At 44.5% G+C, this 20,744-nt stretch overlaps 2 protein-coding genes across 2 annotated transcripts in view; one reads left to right on the top strand and one right to left on the bottom strand.

The window, feature by feature from the left end:
• Positions 1-20,744, bottom strand: part of fggy (FGGY carbohydrate kinase domain containing) — a 168,452-nt gene that overhangs the window by 130,287 nt on the left and 17,421 nt on the right. The gene's annotated exons all lie outside the window — the stretch shown is intronic.
• LOC311150610 (myocilin-like) lies at positions 12,575-19,896 on the top strand (the record flags this gene model as incomplete). The annotated part of the gene is made up of 3 exons (XM_084188095.1): positions 12,575-13,058; positions 13,755-13,838; positions 19,062-19,896. 3 exons carry the CDS (start codon positions 12,575-12,577, stop codon positions 19,862-19,864), a joined length of 1,371 nt encoding a protein of 456 aa, XP_084044221.1. The 3' UTR covers positions 19,865-19,896.

Here is a 20,744-nt window from a genome sequence, read left to right as displayed (position 1 = left end):
CATCCAATGGCATTGAGGAGTTTACCACATCAGTCACCAGCTTCATTAATAAGTGCGTCGACAATGTTGTACCCACAGTGACCGTACGTACATATCCCAACCAGAAGCATTGGATTACAGGCAACATCCGCACTGAGCTAAAGGCTAGAGCTGCTGCTTTCAAGGAGCAGGAAACTGGCACTTATAATAAATCCCGCTACACCCACTGACGAATCATCAAACAGGCAAAGCATCAATACAGGACTAAGATTCAATCCTAATACACCGGCTCTGATGCTCATCGGATGTGGCAGGGCTTTCAAACTATCACGGATTACAAAGGGAAACCCAGCCGAGAGCTGCCCAGTGACACGAGCCTACCAGACAAGCTAAATGCCGTCTATGCTCGCTTCGAGGCAAGAAACACTGAACTATGCGTGAGAGCACCAGCTGTTCTGGACGACTGTATGATCACGCTCTCCGTAGCCGATGTGAGTAAGACCTTTAAACAGGTTAACATTCACAAAGCCGCAGGGCCAGAAGGATTACCAGGACGCGTACTTAGAGCATGCACTGACTAGCTGGAAACTGTCTTTGCTGACATTTTCAACCTTTCTCTGACCCAGTCTGTAATACCTACATGTTTTAAGCAGACCACCATAGTCCCTGTGCCTAAGAACGCCAAGGTAACCTGTCTAAACGACTACCGCTCCGTAGCACTCACATCTGTAGCCATGAAATGCTTTGAAAGGCTGGTCATCGCTCACGTTAACACCATCATCCCAGAAACCCTGGACCCACTCCAATTCGCATACCGCCCCAACAGATCCACAGATGGCACAATCTCTATTGCACTCCACACTGCCCTTTCTCACCTGGACAAAAGGAACACCTACGTGAGAATGCTATTCATTGACTACAGCTCAGCATTCAACACAATAGTGCCTTCCAAGCTCATCACTAAGCTAAGGACCCTGGGACTGAACACCTCCCTCTGTAACTGGATCCTGGACATCCTGACGGGCCGCTCCCAGGTGGTGAGGGTAGGCAACAACATATCCTCCATGCTGACACTCAACACGGGGGCCCCTCAGGGGTGTGTGCTCAGTCCCCTCCTGTACTCCCTGTTCACCCACGACTGCATGGCCACGCATGACTCCAACACCATCATTAAGTTTGCCGGCGACACGCCGGTGATTGGCCTGATCACAGACGGCAATGAGACAGCCTATAAGGAGGAGGTCAGACACCTGGCAGTGTGGTTCCAGGACAACAACCTCTACCCTCAACGTGGGAAAGACAAAGGAGCTTATCGTGGACTACAGGAAACGGAGGGCCGAACACACCCCCATTCACATCGATGGGGCTGTAGTGGAGCGGGTCGAGAGCTTCAAGTTCCTCGGTGTCCACATCACTAAGGACCTATCATGGTCCAAACACACCAACAAAGTCGTGAAGAGGGCACGACAACACCTCCCCCTCAGGAGGCTGAAAAGATTTGGCATGGGCCCTCAGATCCTCAAAAAATTACACAGCTGCACTATTGAGAGCATCTTGACTGGCTGCATCACCGCTTTGTATGGCAACAGACGGTAGTGCGTACGGCTCAGTACAGCACTGGAGTCAAACTCCCTGCCATCCAGAACCTCTATACCAGATGGTGTCAGAGGAAGGCCATAAAAATTGTCAAAGACTCCAGCCACCGGGCCTCCCGAGTGGCGCAGCGGTCTAAGGCACTGCATCGCAGTGCTTGAGGCATCACTACAGAACCGGGTTCGATCCCAGGCTGTGTCACAGCCGGCCGTGACCGGGAGACCCATGAGGCGGCGCACAATTGGCCCAGCGTTGTCCAGGTTAGGGGAGGGTTTGGCCAGCCGGGATGTCCTTGTCCCATCGCGCTCTAGCACCTCAATGTGGCGGGCCAGGCGCCTGCAAGCTGACTTCAGTTGTACAGTGTTTCCTCTGACACATTGGTGTGGCTGGCTTCCGGGTTAAGCGAGCAATGTGTCAAGAAGCAGTGCAGCTTGGCAGGGTCGTGTTTTGGAAGACTCATGGCTCTCGACCTTCACCTCTCCTGAGTCCATACGGGAGTTGCAGCGATGGGACAAGACTGTAACTACCAATTGGGGTGAAAAAGGGGTAAAAGTACGAAATAAAAAAATGTAAGACTCCAGCCACCCAATTCATTGATTGTTCTCTCTGCTACCGCACAGCAAGCGGTACCGGAGCGCCAAGTCTGGGACCAAAAGGCACCCCAAGACTGCTGAATAGTTCATCAAATGGCTACCTGGACTATTTACATTGACTCCCTTTATTCTTTATTTATTTATCTCTGTAGCTCAGCTGGTAGAGCACGGCGCTTGTAACGCCAAGGTAGTGGGTTCGATCCGCAAGGACCACCCATACACAAAAATGTATGCACGCATGACTGTAAGTCGCTTTGGATAAAAGCGTCTGCTAAATGGCATATTATTATTATTATTATCTTAATTGTTTTGCACTGACTCTCTTGCACTGACTATGTACACTCACTAGACTCTACCCACACACTCACACATACTACACTGACACTCCAACACGCACACAAAACACATACACACATGCATATTGACGCCACACACACACACACACACACACACTCACACATAGACACACTTTCACACTCTTCGCATACACTGCTGGTATTCTGTTTATTATATATCCTGATCAGTGGAGGCTGCTGAGGGGAGGACGGCTGATAATAATGTCTGGAAAGGAGCTAATGGAATGGCATCAAACACATTGAAACCATGTGTTTGATGTATTTGATACCATTCCACAGATTCCGCTCCAGCCTGTCCTCCACAATTAAGGTGCAACCAACCTCCTGTGCCTAGTCACTTTTACTGCCATCAGTATTACCTCAATTACTTCAACTACCTCGTACCCCTGCACATTGACTCGGTACTGGAACTCCTTGTATATAGCCTCATTATTGTTTTTATTGTGTTACTATTTCCTTTTTATTTAGCAAATCTTTGTCTACTTTGTTAACTCTGCATCGTTGGGAATGGGCTCGTAAGTAAGCATTTCACTGTAAGGTCTACACCTGTTGTATTTGGCGCATGTGACCAATAAGTTTGATTTGATTTATGATCTCCAACTTCTGTCTTTTCAGATCTGACCCTCATCAACCAGCTTGGCGGATGCCACACTATCCCCCACCATAAAACAGTCAGTCTCAACTGCCCTCACTGTTTCACCGTCTCCGTTTTGGAACAATAAGTTATTTAACTTTTATTTGTGGGTATTTTTATAGTGCCGCCAGTCCTTTTTGGGGGACAGGTATTTACTAGCAAAATATACAAGATAAAAATCTGAAATAAAGAAATCGATTTCAGCAACTTCAGATGTAAGTTTGACCATTTGAGAAATTGTGCAGGCCTATTTGTAGCAAGTGAATGACATCTGGGCATACAGTTGAGTATGTGTTGAGTATGCCTTGCCCATTCACTGTCTGTCATGTGTATTGATGACGTGCTTGCCTCTGACCTTTCTAAGATGACATACACACGTCTGTATGAATTGATAACGCATGCACCACATTTGTCTAGCATCAGTGTTTTTACCATTATATTTGATTGGGTTAAACTTTGCATCACATGTCTATGTTTGTACTGTGTGTGTGTGTGTGTGTGTGTGTGTGTGTGTGTGTGTGTGTGTGTGTGTGCACGCGTGTGTGCATGTGCATGTCGTCCCCCCCGTCTCGCTCCACCGCCCCTCAGAATCGTTCATTATCCCACACTCCAGTGGGGCGCTGTGTTTGGACAGTGGTATCTCCCTGATGGCCAGGGACGTCTGCTGGGCTCATCAGAACCCCAACATCACATTCAGTGGATATAAAAAGTATACACACCCCTGTTAAAATGCCTGTTTTTTGTGATGTAAAAGAATGAGACAAAGATAAATAATGTCAGAACTTTTTCCACCTTTAATGTGACCTATAACGTGAACAATTCAATTGAAACACAAACTGAAATCTTTGAGGGGGAAAAATTTAAAACTCACAATAACATGGTTGCATAAGTGTGCACACCCTTAAACTAATACTTTGTTGAAGCACCTTTTGATTTTATTACAGCACTCAGTCTTTTTGGGTAGGAGTCTATTAGCATGGCACATCTTGACGTGGCAATATTTGCGCTCCAAATCTGTCAGATTGCGAGGACATCTCCCGTGCACAGCCCTCTTCAGATCACCCCAGAGATGTTCAATTGGATTCAGGTCTGGGCTCTGGCTGGGCCATTCCAAAACGTTAATCTTCTTCTGGTGAAGCCATGCTTTTGTGGATTTGGATGTGTGCTTTGGGTCGTTGTCGTGCTGAAGGGTGAACTTCCTCTTCATCTTCAGCTTTCTAACGGACGCCTGAAGGTTTTGTGCCAAAATTGACTGGTATTTGGAACTGCTCATAATTCCCTCCACCCTGACTAAGGCCCCGGTTCCAGCGGAAGAAAAACAGCCCCAAAGCATGATGCTGCCACCACCATGCTTCACTGTGGGTATGGTGTTCTTTGGGTGATGTGCAGTGTTGTTTTTGCGCCAAACATACCTTTTGGAATTATGGCCAAAAAGTTCAACCTTGGTTTCATCAGACCATAACACATTTTCCCACGTGCTTTTGGGGGACTTTATGTTTGTTTTTGCTAACTTCAGCCGGGCTTGGATGTTTTTCTTTGTAAGAAAAGGCTTCCGTCTTGCCACCCTACCCCATAGCCCATTCATATGAAGAATACAGGAGATTGTTGTCACATGTAGCACACAGCCAGTACTTGCCTGAAATTCCTGCAGTTCCTTTAATGTTGCTGTAGGCAACTGGACGTCCAGTTCTTGGTAATGTCTCTGTTGTGCCATATTTTCTCCACTTGATGATGACTGTCTTCACTGTGTTCCATGGTATATGTAATGCTTTGGAAATTATTTTGTATCCTTCTCCTGACTGATATCTTTCAACAATGAGATCCCTCTGATGCCTTGGAAGCTCTCTGCGGACCATGGCTTTTGCTCTGAGATGCAACTAAGAAAATGTCAGGAAAATCATACTAGAACAGCTGAACTTTATTTGTGATTAATCAGAGTCACTTTAAATGATGGCAGGTGTGTAATGACTTCTATTTAACATGAGTTTGAATGTGATTGGTTAATTCTGAACACAGCCACATCCCCAGTTATAAGAGGGTGTGCACACCTATGCAACCAGGCTATTGTAAGGTTTTCATTTTTCATTTTTCCCCATCGAAGATTTCAGTTTGTTTTTCAATTGAATTCTTCACATTATAGGTCACATTAACAGTGGAAAAAGTTCTGACATGATTTATCTTTGTCTCATTCTTTTACATGCTATTTGGGACGTAGCCTAAGATTGTCAGACTCTAAATGGTATAGGTGCTATTGCTGCTGATGCTCAGTGTTGTTGAGAGTCAATTCCAATTCAATTCAGGTGGAAGTGCATTAAAAATCACTTCACGTGTCCACGTGAAAAAAAATGGGATGTTTTAAATTCAGTAGATTTATTTGAGTTCATCCCCTGAATTGAAATGGAATGTACCCCTACTCTGCTGCCAGTGGAGGCTGCTGAGGGGAGGATGGCTCATAATAATGGCTGGAATGGAGCGAATGGAATGGCATCAAACACATGAAAACCATGTGTTTGATGTTATTGATACCATTCCACTAATTCCACCAGCCTCCTGTGCCTGCTGCTACTTTCTTTCTCCAAATGAGATGAAAATGTGGCTTTCGTCTGAAGTTTACTAGATCTGCGGGGACTTGTCATCTTAGCAGAGATCTGTATGTACAGTTATGGATTGCCTTTGTCTTATTTATGACTCCTTCCATCTGTTCAGGTCTCTCCAGACTACTTGGAGGAAGGAGAGTTATGATTCCCTCACATCTTTCTTCATCCTCCCCTCCATCACTATTTTGATGGCAAACTCTAGTTCTTGGCTTAGTTGCGCCAGAGGCAGAGTGCCCTGTTAAACTGTCATCGATGAGGAAAACAGTTGTCCTTTACATAACATACACATAACACCTTTCACATGCATGTACTGCACACACACACGCACATACATGCACACAAAATGAACACACACACAAAACCAACACACACACACCGACATATACAAGCACAGTGGTTGATTGGCTAGTGGAGTGTGCTTGGCTGCATGACATAGCCAAAGTAAGAAAATTGGAATTTCTTGGGGCTTTTAAATGTACAGTATTACGGCCATTGGTATTCCGAGGACCTATACTTATGGATCAATGTGCCTGAAGGCCGCTTTGTGAAAAGGGTATTACTGGAATTATGAGGAGCTGGAACTCCATGATTTTACACTATATATTTAAATTACATAATCAGAGAGAGACAGGTGGACAGACAGACAGACAGACAGACAGACAGACAGACAGACAGACAGGTGGACAGATGGACAGAGAAAGACAGTGAGGGAGAGAGATTACAAATGGCGAGACATTTGCATATGAGACATTATTACAGCATGGTAGCAAATGTCCGATACAAAAATAACATCTCTGAATCAACATCAGGCTGTTTTCATTTTATCAGAGAGAGAGAGAAAGGGAGAGAGAAAGAGGCATTTGGTACTGCATGCATACCCTTTAAATTAGTGTTTATGTGTATGTGTGTGTGTGTTTGTGTGTCACTGACTGAGGTGACTATGTAGCCAGCCTACTGTGGAGTGTTTGTATAATGGTCTGGTGCCATGTTAGTCTGTCTGCATCACTAATGAAGGCTTATGGACAGAAACACCTGGCTGGCTGCCTTGGGCTGGCAGTGAGCACTGAGTGACTAAACAACATTTACAGTAAGAGGAGGGGGGAGGAGGAGGGATATTGTGTGTGATCCACCATGATTACACCTGGCAGGCAGTCATAGCAGACAGACAGCACACAATCTTTAATCCTTACAGACAAAAACATCCCATCCCACCATCGCATCATATCGCCTGAGGGCTCAGTTATAGGACTCAACAAAACACCCCCGGTATCCACCACAGTACCCAGTACCAGGACTACTATACGGTACCAACCTTGAAGGCCACCTTTTCCCAGCAACATGAACCAAAAGTAATGAGTCATTTATGTTTTCACCAACCTTACATTATGGTATGGTGCATGTAGTCACAAACATGTAACGCTACATGTAGCTAAGTAAACACTGAGGTAACTGAAGAATGTCTGGGAAAGAAACCACCTGCCGCCTCTGTTGGGGTTAAGAGGTCATACTGTGTGTGTGTGTGTGTGTGTGTGTGTGTGTGTGTGTGTGTGTGTGTGTGTGTGTGTGTGTGTGTGTGTGTGTGTGTGTGTGTGTGTGTGTGTGTGTGTGTGTGAGTGTGTGTGTGTGTGTGTGTGTGCCTTTGTCGCGTCTACCTCACCCCGCATACCACAGACCAATCATACCACCAACCAATCACCACAATGTAAATTACCCTTTACCTCACACTGTGTGGGCTAATGAGTGTGTTGGCCTCCACAAAATGAGCAAAATGCATCATACTTTCTGAAACAAAATGTTTTGCCTGTCACCAAAGGCAGATCTGTTGTTTCTAAACCCTCAAGGCTGTTGGTAAGGCTGTTGAAATGACTGATTTGAAGTTGGAATGTCACCTGATTAGTCTGAGTAACTAATTTACATTTACATTTACATCATTTAGCAGATAATGTTGTCTGTTTGTCTGTTGACAGGCTGGCAACATATTCCAGGTAGCAGAAGTTCTTTCCACAGTCCCTTTACTGTCCTGGATCACCACTTCAACTGTTTCTCTCTTCCTCATCCCTTTTGTTTGTCATGCGGGATCAGATGCATCGTCAACTTCATTGTCCGACTTCACTAATACTTCTCAACATTTCTCAAGCTTCTGGATCCATCTTCTGGATCGTTTGCTGTCATTTTCCAATCCTTTCTTTGGGGGGAATTATATAATTCTTCTTTAACTCAATGTATCTGTAACATAAGCCTTCCTTTTGGTATTCAGGAGTGGAAATCTGAAGTTGTTGCCAAGGATACTACTGGTATTGTACCTTCAGGTTTTCTTGGAATCTTAAAAAAACTGGTCTAAACTGGTCCAAGAGGAGATTTCAGTCTGAGTTTCTATTCTGAGTCTCTGCCAGGATGGTTATCACACCCCTTTTTTCCACATTGTGTTGTGTTACAGCCTGAATTTAAAATTGATTAAATTGAGATTTTGTGTCACTGGCCTACACACAAAACCCCATCATGTCAAAGTGGAATTATGTTTTTACACATAAAAAAAGAAAAGGAGTCAATAAGTATTCAGCCCCTTTGTCATGGCAAGCCTGAATAAGTTCAGGAGTAAAAATGTGCTTAGCAAGTCACATAATAAGTTGCATGGACTCACTCTGTGTGCAATAATAGTGTTTAACATAATGTTTTTATGACTACCTCATTTCTGTACCCCACACATATAATTATCTGTAAGGTCCCTCAGTCGAGCAGTGAATATCAAACAGAGATTTAACCACAAAGACCAAGGACGTTTTCCAATGCCTCGCAAAGAAGGGCACCTATTGGTAGATGGGTAAAAAAAAAAGCAGACATTGAATATCCCTTTGAGCATGGTGAAGTTATTAATTACACTTTGGATGGTGTATCAATACACCCAGTCACTACAAAGATACAGGGGTCCTTCCTAACTCAGTCGCCGGAGAGGAAGGAAACCGCTCAGGGATTTCATCATGAGGCCAAACATGACTTTAAAACAGTTACAGAGTTTAATAATGGCTGTTAAAGGAAAAAACTGAGGATGGATCAACAACATTGTAGTTACACCACAATACTAACCTAAATGACAGTGTGAAAAGAAGAAAGCCTGTACAGAATAAAACATATTCCAAAACAAGCATCCTGTTTGCAATAAGGCACTAAAGTAAAACTACAAAAAATGTGGCAAAGAAATTAACTTTATGCTTTGAATACAGAGCGTTATGTTTGGGGCAAATCCAACTGAGTACCACTCTTCATATTTTCAAGCACGTTGGTGGCTGCATCATGTTATGGGTATGCTTGTCATTGGCAAGGACTAGTGAGTTTTTTAGGATAAAAAGAAACAGAACAGAGCTAAGCACAGGCAAAATCCTAGAGGAAAACCTGGTTCAGTCTGCTTGCCAACAGACACTGGGAGACAAATTCACCTTTCAGCAGGACAATAACCTAAAACACAACGCCAAATATACACTGGAGTTGCTTACCAAGACGACATTGAATGTTCCTGAGTAGCCTAGTTACAGTTTTGACTTAAATCGGCTTGAAAATCTATGGCAAGACTTGAAAATGGCTGTCTAGCAATGATCAACAACCAACTTGACAGACTTTTAATACTTTTTTTAAGAATAATGTGCAAATATTGTACTATCCAGGTGTGCAAAGCGCTTAGAAACTTACCCAGAAAGACTCAGAGCTGTAATCACTGCCAAAGGTGATTCTAACACTCAGGGGTGTGAATATGTAAATTTAATCCTAATTAAGTGCAATTGGCAGAGGCATCAGGAGTCCATTCTGAGCAGCAGTCTGGTGTCTCATTGGACTAAGGGACCACAAACACCACACCGAATGTTGATCTGCCGTTCATCTGCCATTCGTTCGGAGAGGTGTGTTTTAGGGACCCACCCGCTGGTGGACCAATATTTTTGCGCGATTCTACATGTAGAATTGGTTTGCACTCAGTTTACAAATTACAGGCGGCACTCTGTTCAGAGTTGGTAAGTAATCTTGGCCGGCAAACGCTACCGGTGTGTCCGTGCCCAAACAGTCCTGGCCCCTCACTGAGAGACAGTCTATTGAGAGACCCAAGCTGACTGCCTGTAGACTGCCTGTATTTTCTCTGTGGCCACTATGAGGCAGGGGGCCAGGGGCCCTGGACGGGGCCGGAGAAAAACAAGATGCCTGAAGCACCGTAACTTTACGTACAAAAAAAACATTGGAGAGGTGAGCGAACGTACGGTGGAAACACTGCTGGAAATGTGAAGTATATACTGTATGAGCCAACCAGGGGAGTTTGAGGTTTTCTTTTTAGTGAATATGTGGTGAATTTGAGTTGGAAGCATAGGGGTGGAGGACTGGGTAGGGGGAGGGAATAGAAAATAAATCATCACTCAAGCAATGTTTTGAATTTGAGTCAACCGTAGCTGTGCCAAGAGTAAATATGCAAAAACCATTACTCCGTTCCCCCGAGGGGAGGGGGAGAGGAGATGGAGCGTCTGTTACTATCTTAGTGCCTCTCCTCTTCTGCAGATCCTCCGTTCTCCCTATCATTAGTTTTTTTCTTTAATCGACTATCGTGTCTGAGCCATGTGGTTCCAACCTGCGCCCCTGTCCCCTCCCTCTACAGTCATAAACACGTGTGTGTGTGTGTGTGTGTGTGTGTGTGTGTGCGCACCTCACAAAACTGCCCCCCAAAAACAACTGACAGACAGAGGCAAGACGTGGAATGTTCACCTGGTACTAAACAAGGTTTGTTTTGTCTCCAGATCACCAGATCAAACCATGGTCCCCTTTAGGGCTGCTCCCCCAGGACCCAAACCCCAAGCTGGTAGCAGGCCAGGGAGAGGGAAGAGTAGAGAGGGTGGCTAGCCAGAGAGAGGGAAGAGTAGAGAGGGTGGCTAGCCAGGGAGAGGGAAGAGTAGAGAGGGTGGCTAGCCAGGGAGAGGGAAGAGTAGAGAGGGTGGCTAGCCAGAGGGAGGGAAGAGTAGAGAGGGTGGCTAGCCAGGGAGAGGGAAGAGTAGAGAGGGTGGCTAGCCAGGGAGAGGGAAGAGTAGAGAGGGTGGCTAGCCAGAGGGAGGGAAGAGTAGAGAGGGTGGCTAGCCAGGGAGAGGGAAGAGTAGAGAGGGTGGCTAGCCAGAGGGAGGGAAGAGTAGAGAGGGTGGCTAGCCAGGGAGAGGGAAGAGTAGAGAGGGTGGCTAGCCAGAGGGAGGGAAGAGTAGAGAGGGTGGCTAGCCAGGGAGAGGGAAGAGTAGAGAGGGTGGCTAGCCAGGGAGAGGGAAGAGTAGAGAGGGTGGCTAGCCAGAAGGAGGGGGGAGAAGAGGGTGGCTAGCAAGGGGGAGAGCGGTGGGAGGAGAGGGAGGCAGGGAGAGAAGAGAAGTGGGAGGTGGAGGGTGGGGACACACGTCCCTGCATGTGAGGGGAAAGAAAGAGGAGGTGACTAAAACCCTGCCCCAACGTTCTGATATGAATCACGTTGTAATGAAAGCTTTCTGTTACACAAGAGTGGGATGCTGTCCAATAAAATATTCCCTAATCATCCCCATCCTTTAGCTGGATTTATGATGCCAGAGTGAAGCAGCCAGATAAAGAAAACTATGGGTTAGGGAGGAAGGATGGACTGTCTGCCCTCACCACATTCCTAATCCTAACCATCCTCCAGACATCCTGCCCTGGCAGAGCAGAGTGCCAGACTGCCCTCAGGTGTACAGGTGAACTGGTTTTCCCTTAGATCTGGGACCAGGCTAAACTGGGTTGGCCTGATGTGGGGGGCAAGGGTTGGATGGCAGCTGGACATCCCAGACCTGTTAGGACTAAGGCAAGCAGACAGGATGCTATGGTGCATTCGCTGAGCGTTAGCCCAGAGCTTACCTGTACTTCACACCTAATATGCAGGTGGATAGGATGCTACCTAACTGGTGATAAATCCAAGAGATATTGGACGTTGTGTCTGGGGAGAGTTTAATCATATGGGGATTTAATTATATAACTATGGGCTATGAAGGAAGTAAACACTGAATAGCCATCGTTACTATGATAACAAGGGGACCAGACAGACACATAAAGAGGTTCAGTACAGACAAATACAACCTATGTTTTGATAAATAACTGCAGACAAACAACTATTACAGACAGACACAATAAAACATAGACCGGAAAAAACTAACCATACGTGCTGTTTTTCCCTGATACTGTGTTAAATTCACTCTCTATCTCAGAACACATGGTGTCACACCCCCTAGCTACCCCCTCCCCCCCATGATCCTTGTCTCCTCCCATCCTATGATGGTTGACTGTATAAATATCCCACTTGCAGTGTGTTCTAACTCAGAGAACAACAGACAGTGACGAAAGACCAGAGAGAGGGAGAAGAGACAGAACAATAGCACAACCAAAAGAAAGAAAGGAACAAAATAAATATAATCACTAAGCAAAGTCAGAAATAAAGAGACCACGCAAAGAATTCAACAGGACATAAACCTGATCTCAGCTGAAAGGTTCCATCACAGGTCCTCTGATCTGTCAGGAAGAAAGAAAGAAAGAAAGAAAGAAAGAAAGAAAGAAAGAAAGAAAGAAAGAAAGAAAGAAAGAAAGAAAGAAAGAAAGAAAGAAAGAAAGAAAGAAAGAAAGAAAGAAAGAAAGAAAGAAAGAAAGAAAGAAAGAAAGAAAGAAAGAAAGAAAGAAAGAAAGAAAGAAAGAAAGAAAGAAAGAAAGAAAGAAAGAAAGAAAGAAAGAAAGAAAGAGAACAACTCCTGAAGGACCAAGAGAGTGATCCAGTCTGAGACCCAGGTGACCAGGTGATCCATCCACCCGTCCTCCAGAATGTGGCTCCAGGTAGCCTTGTGTCTGTCCTGCCTGGTTCTGGGCTCCAAGAGCCAGGACAGAGCCTCCCTGAGACGCTCCAACGACCACACCGGGTGCTGTCAGTACTCCTTCACCGTGGACAACCCTGCCGAGGCCAGCTGCTCCGGGGCCAGTGGAGGACCAGAGATGGAGGGGGTGAAATCTCGTCTCACCCTGCTGGAGGCCCTGGTCAGCAGGCTGCTGGGGGGCGAGGGAGCCGGGGGAGAGGGGCCAGGGGCTGGGGGTGACAAGACCATCCAGGAAGCATATTCCCAGGCCATGGGAGATAAGAGCCAACTGCAGGAGGACAAGGAGCAGCTGAACAGGCAGGTGCAGGGGCTCCAGAGGATGGTGGACGAACTGAGTGTGGAGGCTGAGACACTGCGACAGAGACCCTGCCACCAGCCCCAGGCCGCTGGAGCAGGACTCCCACTTCATGAGCTCAACCAGAGACCAGCCAGCGGTGAGTCTCTACTGTCTCACAACATCATCACTTATAACCCACCTCTGAACTTTGTGAAAATGCATTATTATATATACTTTTAGAGAAAAGGGTTCCTAAAGGGTTCTTCGGCTGTCCCCATAGGAGCCCTTTTTGGTTCCTGGTAGAACCCTCTTTAGAATGCATTCTACATGGAACCAAAAAGGATTCTTCAAAAGGTTATCCTATGGGGACAGCTGAAGAACCCTTTAAGGTTCTAGATAGCACCTTGTTTTCTAAGAGTGTATGTCAGTTAGGAACTGTGGATGGTGAGTGTTTGTTTGTTTGATCTGGACAAAATCAAAGTGTTATAATGTAAACTGAGTGGACTACAGGTCAGGTTTCAGTTAGCACTGCTTGGTTGCGTTAGCGGAATGGTATTTACGACACGGATGCTCTTTTTACAGCTCTGTCACTCGTGCCTGTTGCATGTTAGTTTAAGTGTCTGTGATCCTTTTGGGGAATGCAATAACTTGGTTAAATAGGGGAACGTGCCACGCTGCATGTGAAATAACTGGGGCACATATCAAGATGCTTTCATGTTGTCAGCGTGTCATCTTTGAATGTGTTCAGGTTTATTGATGCTGTATGTTTTGAGTTATTTATGACTTCAGCCACCAGATAAACCATTGAAAATCTCTCTCTCTCTCTCTCTCTCTCTCTCTCTCTCTCTCTCAGACGCTCTCTATCAGGAGATGAAGGCTGAGGTGACCGAAGTCCCAGCATCACGTCTCATTCAAGACGCTGGGCAGAACCACACAGGTAGTTTTTAGGGGGTTGTTTTTGGGAACAAAAGATTATTGTATGGGACAACATACTTTTTTTATTGAGTAAATATATTTATTGGTTTCTTTTCATTGTGATAAGAGATATGAAAAATGTAATGAATGTAAGGTTATTTGTTGATGTAAAAATCTAAATTTACTGATTTTAAGGTAAGATTTGGGGTGGGTCCCACAGAAATTCTGGCAAAAAAATGGGGTCCCCGCAGAAAAAGTTTGAATAACACTGCTCTAACTTGTATCTATCTCCCCCTGGTGGCGTCTTAAAGTAACTACACACCAACTATACTGAACAAAAATATAAATGCAACATGCAACAATATCAAAGATTTTACCAAGTTACAGTTCATATGAGGAAATCAGTCTATTGAAATACATTCATTAGGCCCTAATCTATAGATTTCACATGACTAGGAATACAGATATACATCTGTTGGTCACAGATACAGTAACTTAAACAAAATGGGCCTCACAATGGGCCTCGGGATCTCGTCATGGTATTTCTGTGCATTCAAATTGCCATCGATGAAATGCAATTGTGTTCGTTGTACGTAGCTTATGCCTGCCCATACCATAACCACCACCGCCATCATTGAACACTCTGTTCACAATGTTGACATCAGCAAACCGCTCGCCCACACAATGACATACACGTGGTCTGCGGTTGTGAGGCCGGTTGGACATACTGCCAAATTCTCTAAAACTGCACGCTCCCTCAAAACTTGAGACATCTGTGGCATTGTGTTGTGTGACAAAACTGCACATTTTAGAGTGGCCTTTTATTGTCCCCAGCACAAGGTGCACCTGTCTAATGATCATGCTGTTTAATCAGCTTCTTGATATGCCACACCTGTCAGGTGGATGGATTATCTTGGCAAAGGAGAAATGCTCACTAACAGGGATGTAAACAAATGTGTGCACAAAATTTGGAGAGATATAAGCTTTTTGTGCGTATGGAAGATTTCTGGGATCTTTTATTTCAGTTCATTAAACATGGGACCAACACTTTACATGTTGCTTTTATATTTTTGTTCAGTGTATAATGTATATGCACGCAGTGGTGATTTTAGCATGTTCATCTTGGTGGGGCAAACAAACAAAGAAAATGTGGGATGCATGCCAGCAAAGCCACTACACAGCACAACACTAAACAATACATTAATTGCATTATAACGGTGACAAACTGTGCACACAAACTGTTAGGGCCTACATAAAGCTGTCCCAACAGCAAAGTCCCAACAGAAGTCCCAACATCTTACCACTGCTACACCTGGCTATCAGCGGAGCCTTGTCCGGCAGCGAAACAGTTAATTCAGCCTCATTTACTGCCTTTAAAAAAACATGGCTGATACGGCTGACTTGCTTAAACAAATGTGGTTTCTGACAACTGAGATGTACAAACTATGGCATAAGGGGACGACAAGTGAATAAGAGGCAATCCGTAATTTCGATTAAGACATTAATGAGCGAGCTAGGATGGACGTAGTCAATATAACTATTTGTTTAGCACTTTTGAAATGTACAGCGACGGAATTCAGAATATGGGCCATTCTTACAGTGTTCTCCCTGTATGCCAAGTCAGAACCATGGGATAAATAAAGGGGGCATATAAGCAGACAATGAAAGCTCTTACAATATTCAATGATTACATTTCTCTACAGGTAATAGGCTACATGTGCACCACCAAGTCAGAACAGTAGGCGAAATTAAGAGGGGAAAATAGACAAAATTATTAGGGTGAGGCACATTGGCTACTAACAGCTTACCACACAACAGTATTGCTTTCTTAGCTACAGTATACATACAGTTGAAGTCGGAAGTTTACATACACCTTAGCCAAATACATTTAAACTCAGTTTTTCACAATTCCTGACATTTAATCCTAGTAAAAATTCCCTGTCTTAGGTCAGTTAGGATCACCACTTTATTTTAAGAATGTGAAATGTCAGAATAATAGGAGAGAGAATGATTTATTTTAGCTTTTATTTCTTTCATCACATTCCCAGTGGGTCAGAAGTTGACATACACTCAATTAGTATTTGGTAGCATTGCCTTTAAATTGTTTAACTTGGGTCAAACATTTCGGGTAGCCTTCCACAAGCTTCCCACAATAAGTTGGGTGAATTTTGGCCAGGTTTGTAGGCCTCCTTGCTCGCACACGCTTTTTCAGTTCTGCCCACACATTTTCTATAGGATTGAGGTCAGGGCTTTGTGATGGCCACTCCAATAGCTTGACTTTGTTGTCCTTAAGCCATTTTGCCACAACTTTGGAAGTATGCTTCGGGTCATTGTTCATTTGGAAGACCCATTGGCGGCCAAGCTTTAACTTCCTGACTGATGTCTTGAGATGTTGCTTCAATATATCCACATAATTTTCCTTCCTCATGATGCCATCTATTTTGTGAAGTGCACCAGTCCCTCCTGCAGCAAAGTACCCCCACAGCATGATGCTGCCACCCCCGTACTTCACGGTTGGGATGGTGTTCTTCGGCTTGCAAGCAACCCCCTTTTTCCTCCAAACATAACGATGGTCATTATGGCCAAACAGTTCTATTTTTGTTTCATCAGACCAGAGGACATTTCTCTAAAAAGTACAATCTTTGTCCGCATGTGCAGTTGCAAACCGTAGTCTGGCTTTTTTTGGGTGGTTTTTGGTGCAGTGGCTTCTTCCTTGCTGAGCGGCCTTTCAGGTTATGTCGATATAGGACTTGTTTTACTGTGGATACTTTTGTACCTGTTCCCTCCAGCATCTTCACAAGGTCCTTTTGCTGTTGTTCTGGGATTGATTTGCACTTTTCGCACCAAAGTATGTTCATCTCTAGGAGACAGAACGCATCTCCTTCCTGAGCGGTATGACGGCTGCGTGGTCCCATGGTGTTTATACTTGCGTACTATTGTTTGTACAGATGAACGTGGTACCTTCAGGCGTTTGGAAATTGCTCCCAAGGATGAACCAGACTTGTGGAGGTCTACAACATTTTTTTTGAGGTCTTGGCTGATTTCATTTGATTTTCCCATGATGTCAAGCAAAGAGGCACTGAGTTTGAAGGTAGGCCTTGAAATACATCCACAGGTACACCTCCAATTAACTCAAATGATGTCAATTAGCCTATCAGAAGCTTCTAAAGCCATGACATCATTTTCTGGAATTTTCCAAGCTGTTTAAAGGCACAGTCAACTTAGTGTATGTAAACTTCTGACCCACTGGAATTGTGATACAGTGAATTATATGTGAAATAATCTGTCTGTAAACAATTGTTGGAAAAATTACTTGTGTCATGCACAAAGTAGATGTCCTAACCGACTTGCCAAAACTATAGTTTGTGAACAATACATTTGTGGAGTGGTTGAAAAACAAGTTTTAATGACTCCAACCTAAGTGTATGTAAACTTCCGACTTCAACTGTATCTCCCTGTCATATTACATCATTTATGCAGCAGCATAAAATACATTTTTGGACTCACCTTGTTGTTCTGTGCTCACTTGAGCAGTCCTTCGTGGGCAAATGTTGTCATCAAAGTCTGGCATTCTCTGGATTTATGGTGCCTTGAAAACAACTGGGAACTCGGAAAAAAAACAGGTTGAATCATGATGAAGTCAGTGATCTTCAGGTCGTAGCTCTAGAAAGAGGCCTGAGTTCCGGAGTTGGATGACCGTTCAATCTGAGCTAATTTTTTTCCCAAGTTCCCAGTTGTCTTGAACTCAATAAAGTCTTCGCAGTTCCGGGTTACCAGTTGTTTTGAGCACGGCACAAATCATGCTTCATTGACAGCATGGCCAATGTTGAATGTTTATCATTTTAAACTTGGAAAAGAGACCCTTAATCCCAGATTTGGGACCACACAGCCACTCCACTGAATAGCAGGCTAGTGATTGCTTTGTAATGCTTGCATTTAGCCACTGATTCCTTACAAACCACTCATTGTTGAATTTGCGATTTCCAACTTGTTGTGTAATGTTTATGTCCAATGGCTGATGAGCACCGATACATTTTATCTATAATTTCTCTTCATTATTTCTCTTCATATGACAAGGATTAAAAAGGATTTGCCAGTAGATTGTCGATTTGATTCATGATGATGACTGCTAGCTAAGATTTTGAAAGTATGATGTTGACATGATCAGTCCAATCAAAGCTACTGTAGATATAACGCGATTTGACATTTTATCTGTGGTCAATGACCTTGAGCCTTCTTGGATGGGCACTTCTAATGTAACTCCCTGGCAGCACCCAAGGGGCTTGAATTTTAGAGCTCTACCCTTAGACTTGGCGGTGACGTAGTGTCCCTATGAGTGACAGGACACTGAGCCAATCACCGCGCAACTAGAGAACATTACCAACACCTACTCTCTGTATTTTCCGCTGGCTGCCCCACCAACACAGAAAGCACTGAGCTAGGCTGAAACACCTGCATTTTGGAGCTGCCTTACGCAAGAAAGCAAAGAAGAGACCATGTTTGTATGCGGCTTTATTAACTAAACTCTGATTTTTTACATTGTTTGCAAACTGATATGTGACACGTATTAATGCCAAAATAACACGCAAGCCCCCCAAATTTGTAATGTTTCTTTTTTTTTATCCCCACCTGCCCTGAATGACGGGTCGCCACTGTATGCACGTCACCTCTAAGTACACAAATAAATCAGAGATGATCATGAAGGTAGTGATCGTGATAATGAACGTTTAGAAAAATGTACTGTATATTTCACAAAGCACATATTCCAATTTACAGTCCCCCCTTGGCATTTTTCCTATTTTGTTGCCTTTCAACCTGGAATTAAAATAGATTTGGGGGGGGGATTGTATCATTTGATTTACACAACATGCCTAACACTTTGAAGATGCAAAATATTTTTTATTGTGATACAAGAAATAAGATAGAAAAAACAGAAAACTTGAGCGTGCATATCTTATTTAGGGGCTTCATAGCAAAGGCATATGCACGCACCACTTTTCCGTTATTTATTTTTTAGAATATTTTGAAACAAGTTATTTTTTTCATTCCACTTCACCAATTTGGACTATTTTGTGTATGTCCATTACAATGCAAATAAAAATAAATTTAAATTACAGGTTGTAATGCAACAAAATAGGAAAAACGCCAAGGGGGATGAATAATTTTGCAAGGCACTGTACTTAGCATAATTCCCTTGTGGAGACAAAGATTGAATTTAATGTAACTACCCTCTATCTGTGTCCAGGCTGTGGTGAGCTTGTGTCTGTGGGAGAGCCCGTCCTGCACCGAAAGGCCGACAGCATCACAGGGAAGTACGGGGTGTGGCTGCAGGACCCTGAGCCCATGGCCCCTCCATACGGAAACAAGACGGTGTGGCGCATCGACACAGTGGGCAAGGATGTCCGCCAGCTGTTCGCCTACGAGGACATGGAGCAGTTTGCCAAGGGCTTCCCCATGAAGGTTATTGTGCTGCCAGAGCCCGTGGAGAGCACAGGGGCCACCCTGTACCGCGGCTCCCTCTACTACCAGCGCCGACGCAGCCGCACCCTGCTCCGCTACGACCTAGCTTACGAGAGCCTGGCGGCACGCCTGGACCTCCCCCACGCTGGCTTCCACGGCCAGCACCCCTACTCCTGGGGCGGCTACACAGACATCGACCTGGCGGTGGACGAGCAGGGTCTGTGGGCCGTCTACAGCACCAGCAAGGCCAAGGGAGCCATCGTGGTGTCCCAGCTGGACCCTGAGAGCCTGGAGGTAAAGAGGAGCTGGGAGACCAACATCAGGAAGAACACAGTGGCTAACTCCTTCATGATCTGCGGTCGGCTCTATACGGTGGCCAGCTACACCGCCCCAGACACCACCGTCAACCACGTGTTCGACACGGCCACCGGCCAGAGCCGAGCCATGGCGGTGCCTTTCAAGAACCGCTACCGCTACAATAGCATGGTGGACTACAACCACGCCCAGAGGAAGCTCTATGCCTGGGACAACTTCCACATGATCACCTACGACGTCAGGTTGGGGAGACTCAGCAGAAGCAGCCAATAAGAGGAGGCTGGGCAGAGATGATGGACTGGTGTGGCGTGAACTCATACGCTGTTACTAGAATATTATCAACCAACAACATTACTAACAGCTTTATAATAAGATCGTAGCAGGCCTCTGTCTGTGTGTGCTACTCTGTCTACTAGAATACATTTTTTATACTAATGTAAATAAGATGAATCTTACAATAACAAAAATGGCAGGAGATTCACTAAGGTGGAACTCCATGTAAACAATCTGAGATATTGCTCTTCCTGTATTATATATGATATCTTTTACTTATTTTAATTTAAAAATGAACTGTATTGTGTCCATGTTGAGTCTATATTCAAGTTGTATCTTCACTATTGTGTATTATATGTGCTCCAATTACCATTTGTATGGCATTTTATCTCTCAATAAAGATTCAAATGATAGAGATCCCTAAAAAGTTGATCAGTCTGCATTTGTTCAATAAATTACAGTTGAACAATTTGCACAGAGCATTGTTGAAAATGCCACCCAAGGCCTTGACATGCACAGTAAACTACAGAATAAGCCACAGTGCACAAAGAGAAAAGCATTTCAGAAAACAGAGAGACGATGCAGGTTTGTTTTTAACTGGTCATGTGGTGCTATCTGCTGGCCAGTAGTTGACATGTCTAGTATCAGATCAAGGAGTTGTAATACATTAGCTAAGTAGCCTGGAATCTGCACTGAGCCATATTCAGTGTGGATTCTAGGCTAACATCTATGTGCCTATAGAATAGTCCGTAGGTCTATAGCTTAGGTGCTGATTACTTCATCAACCTAGCCTAGAATCCATGTGTTTCATCAACATAGTACCACTTCATCAACATTGCAACCGGAGCTATCGGACAGAGCTAGCAAGTCTCTAATTCTG

This window comes from Coregonus lavaretus (genome assembly GCF_964263955.1).
Source record: "Coregonus lavaretus genome assembly, chromosome: 23".
NCBI classification, from domain to species: Eukaryota; Metazoa; Chordata; class Actinopteri; order Salmoniformes; family Salmonidae; genus Coregonus; species Coregonus lavaretus.
Note: the sequence above shows the minus strand (reverse complement) of the source record. Positions and strands in the feature narration are given on the sequence as shown.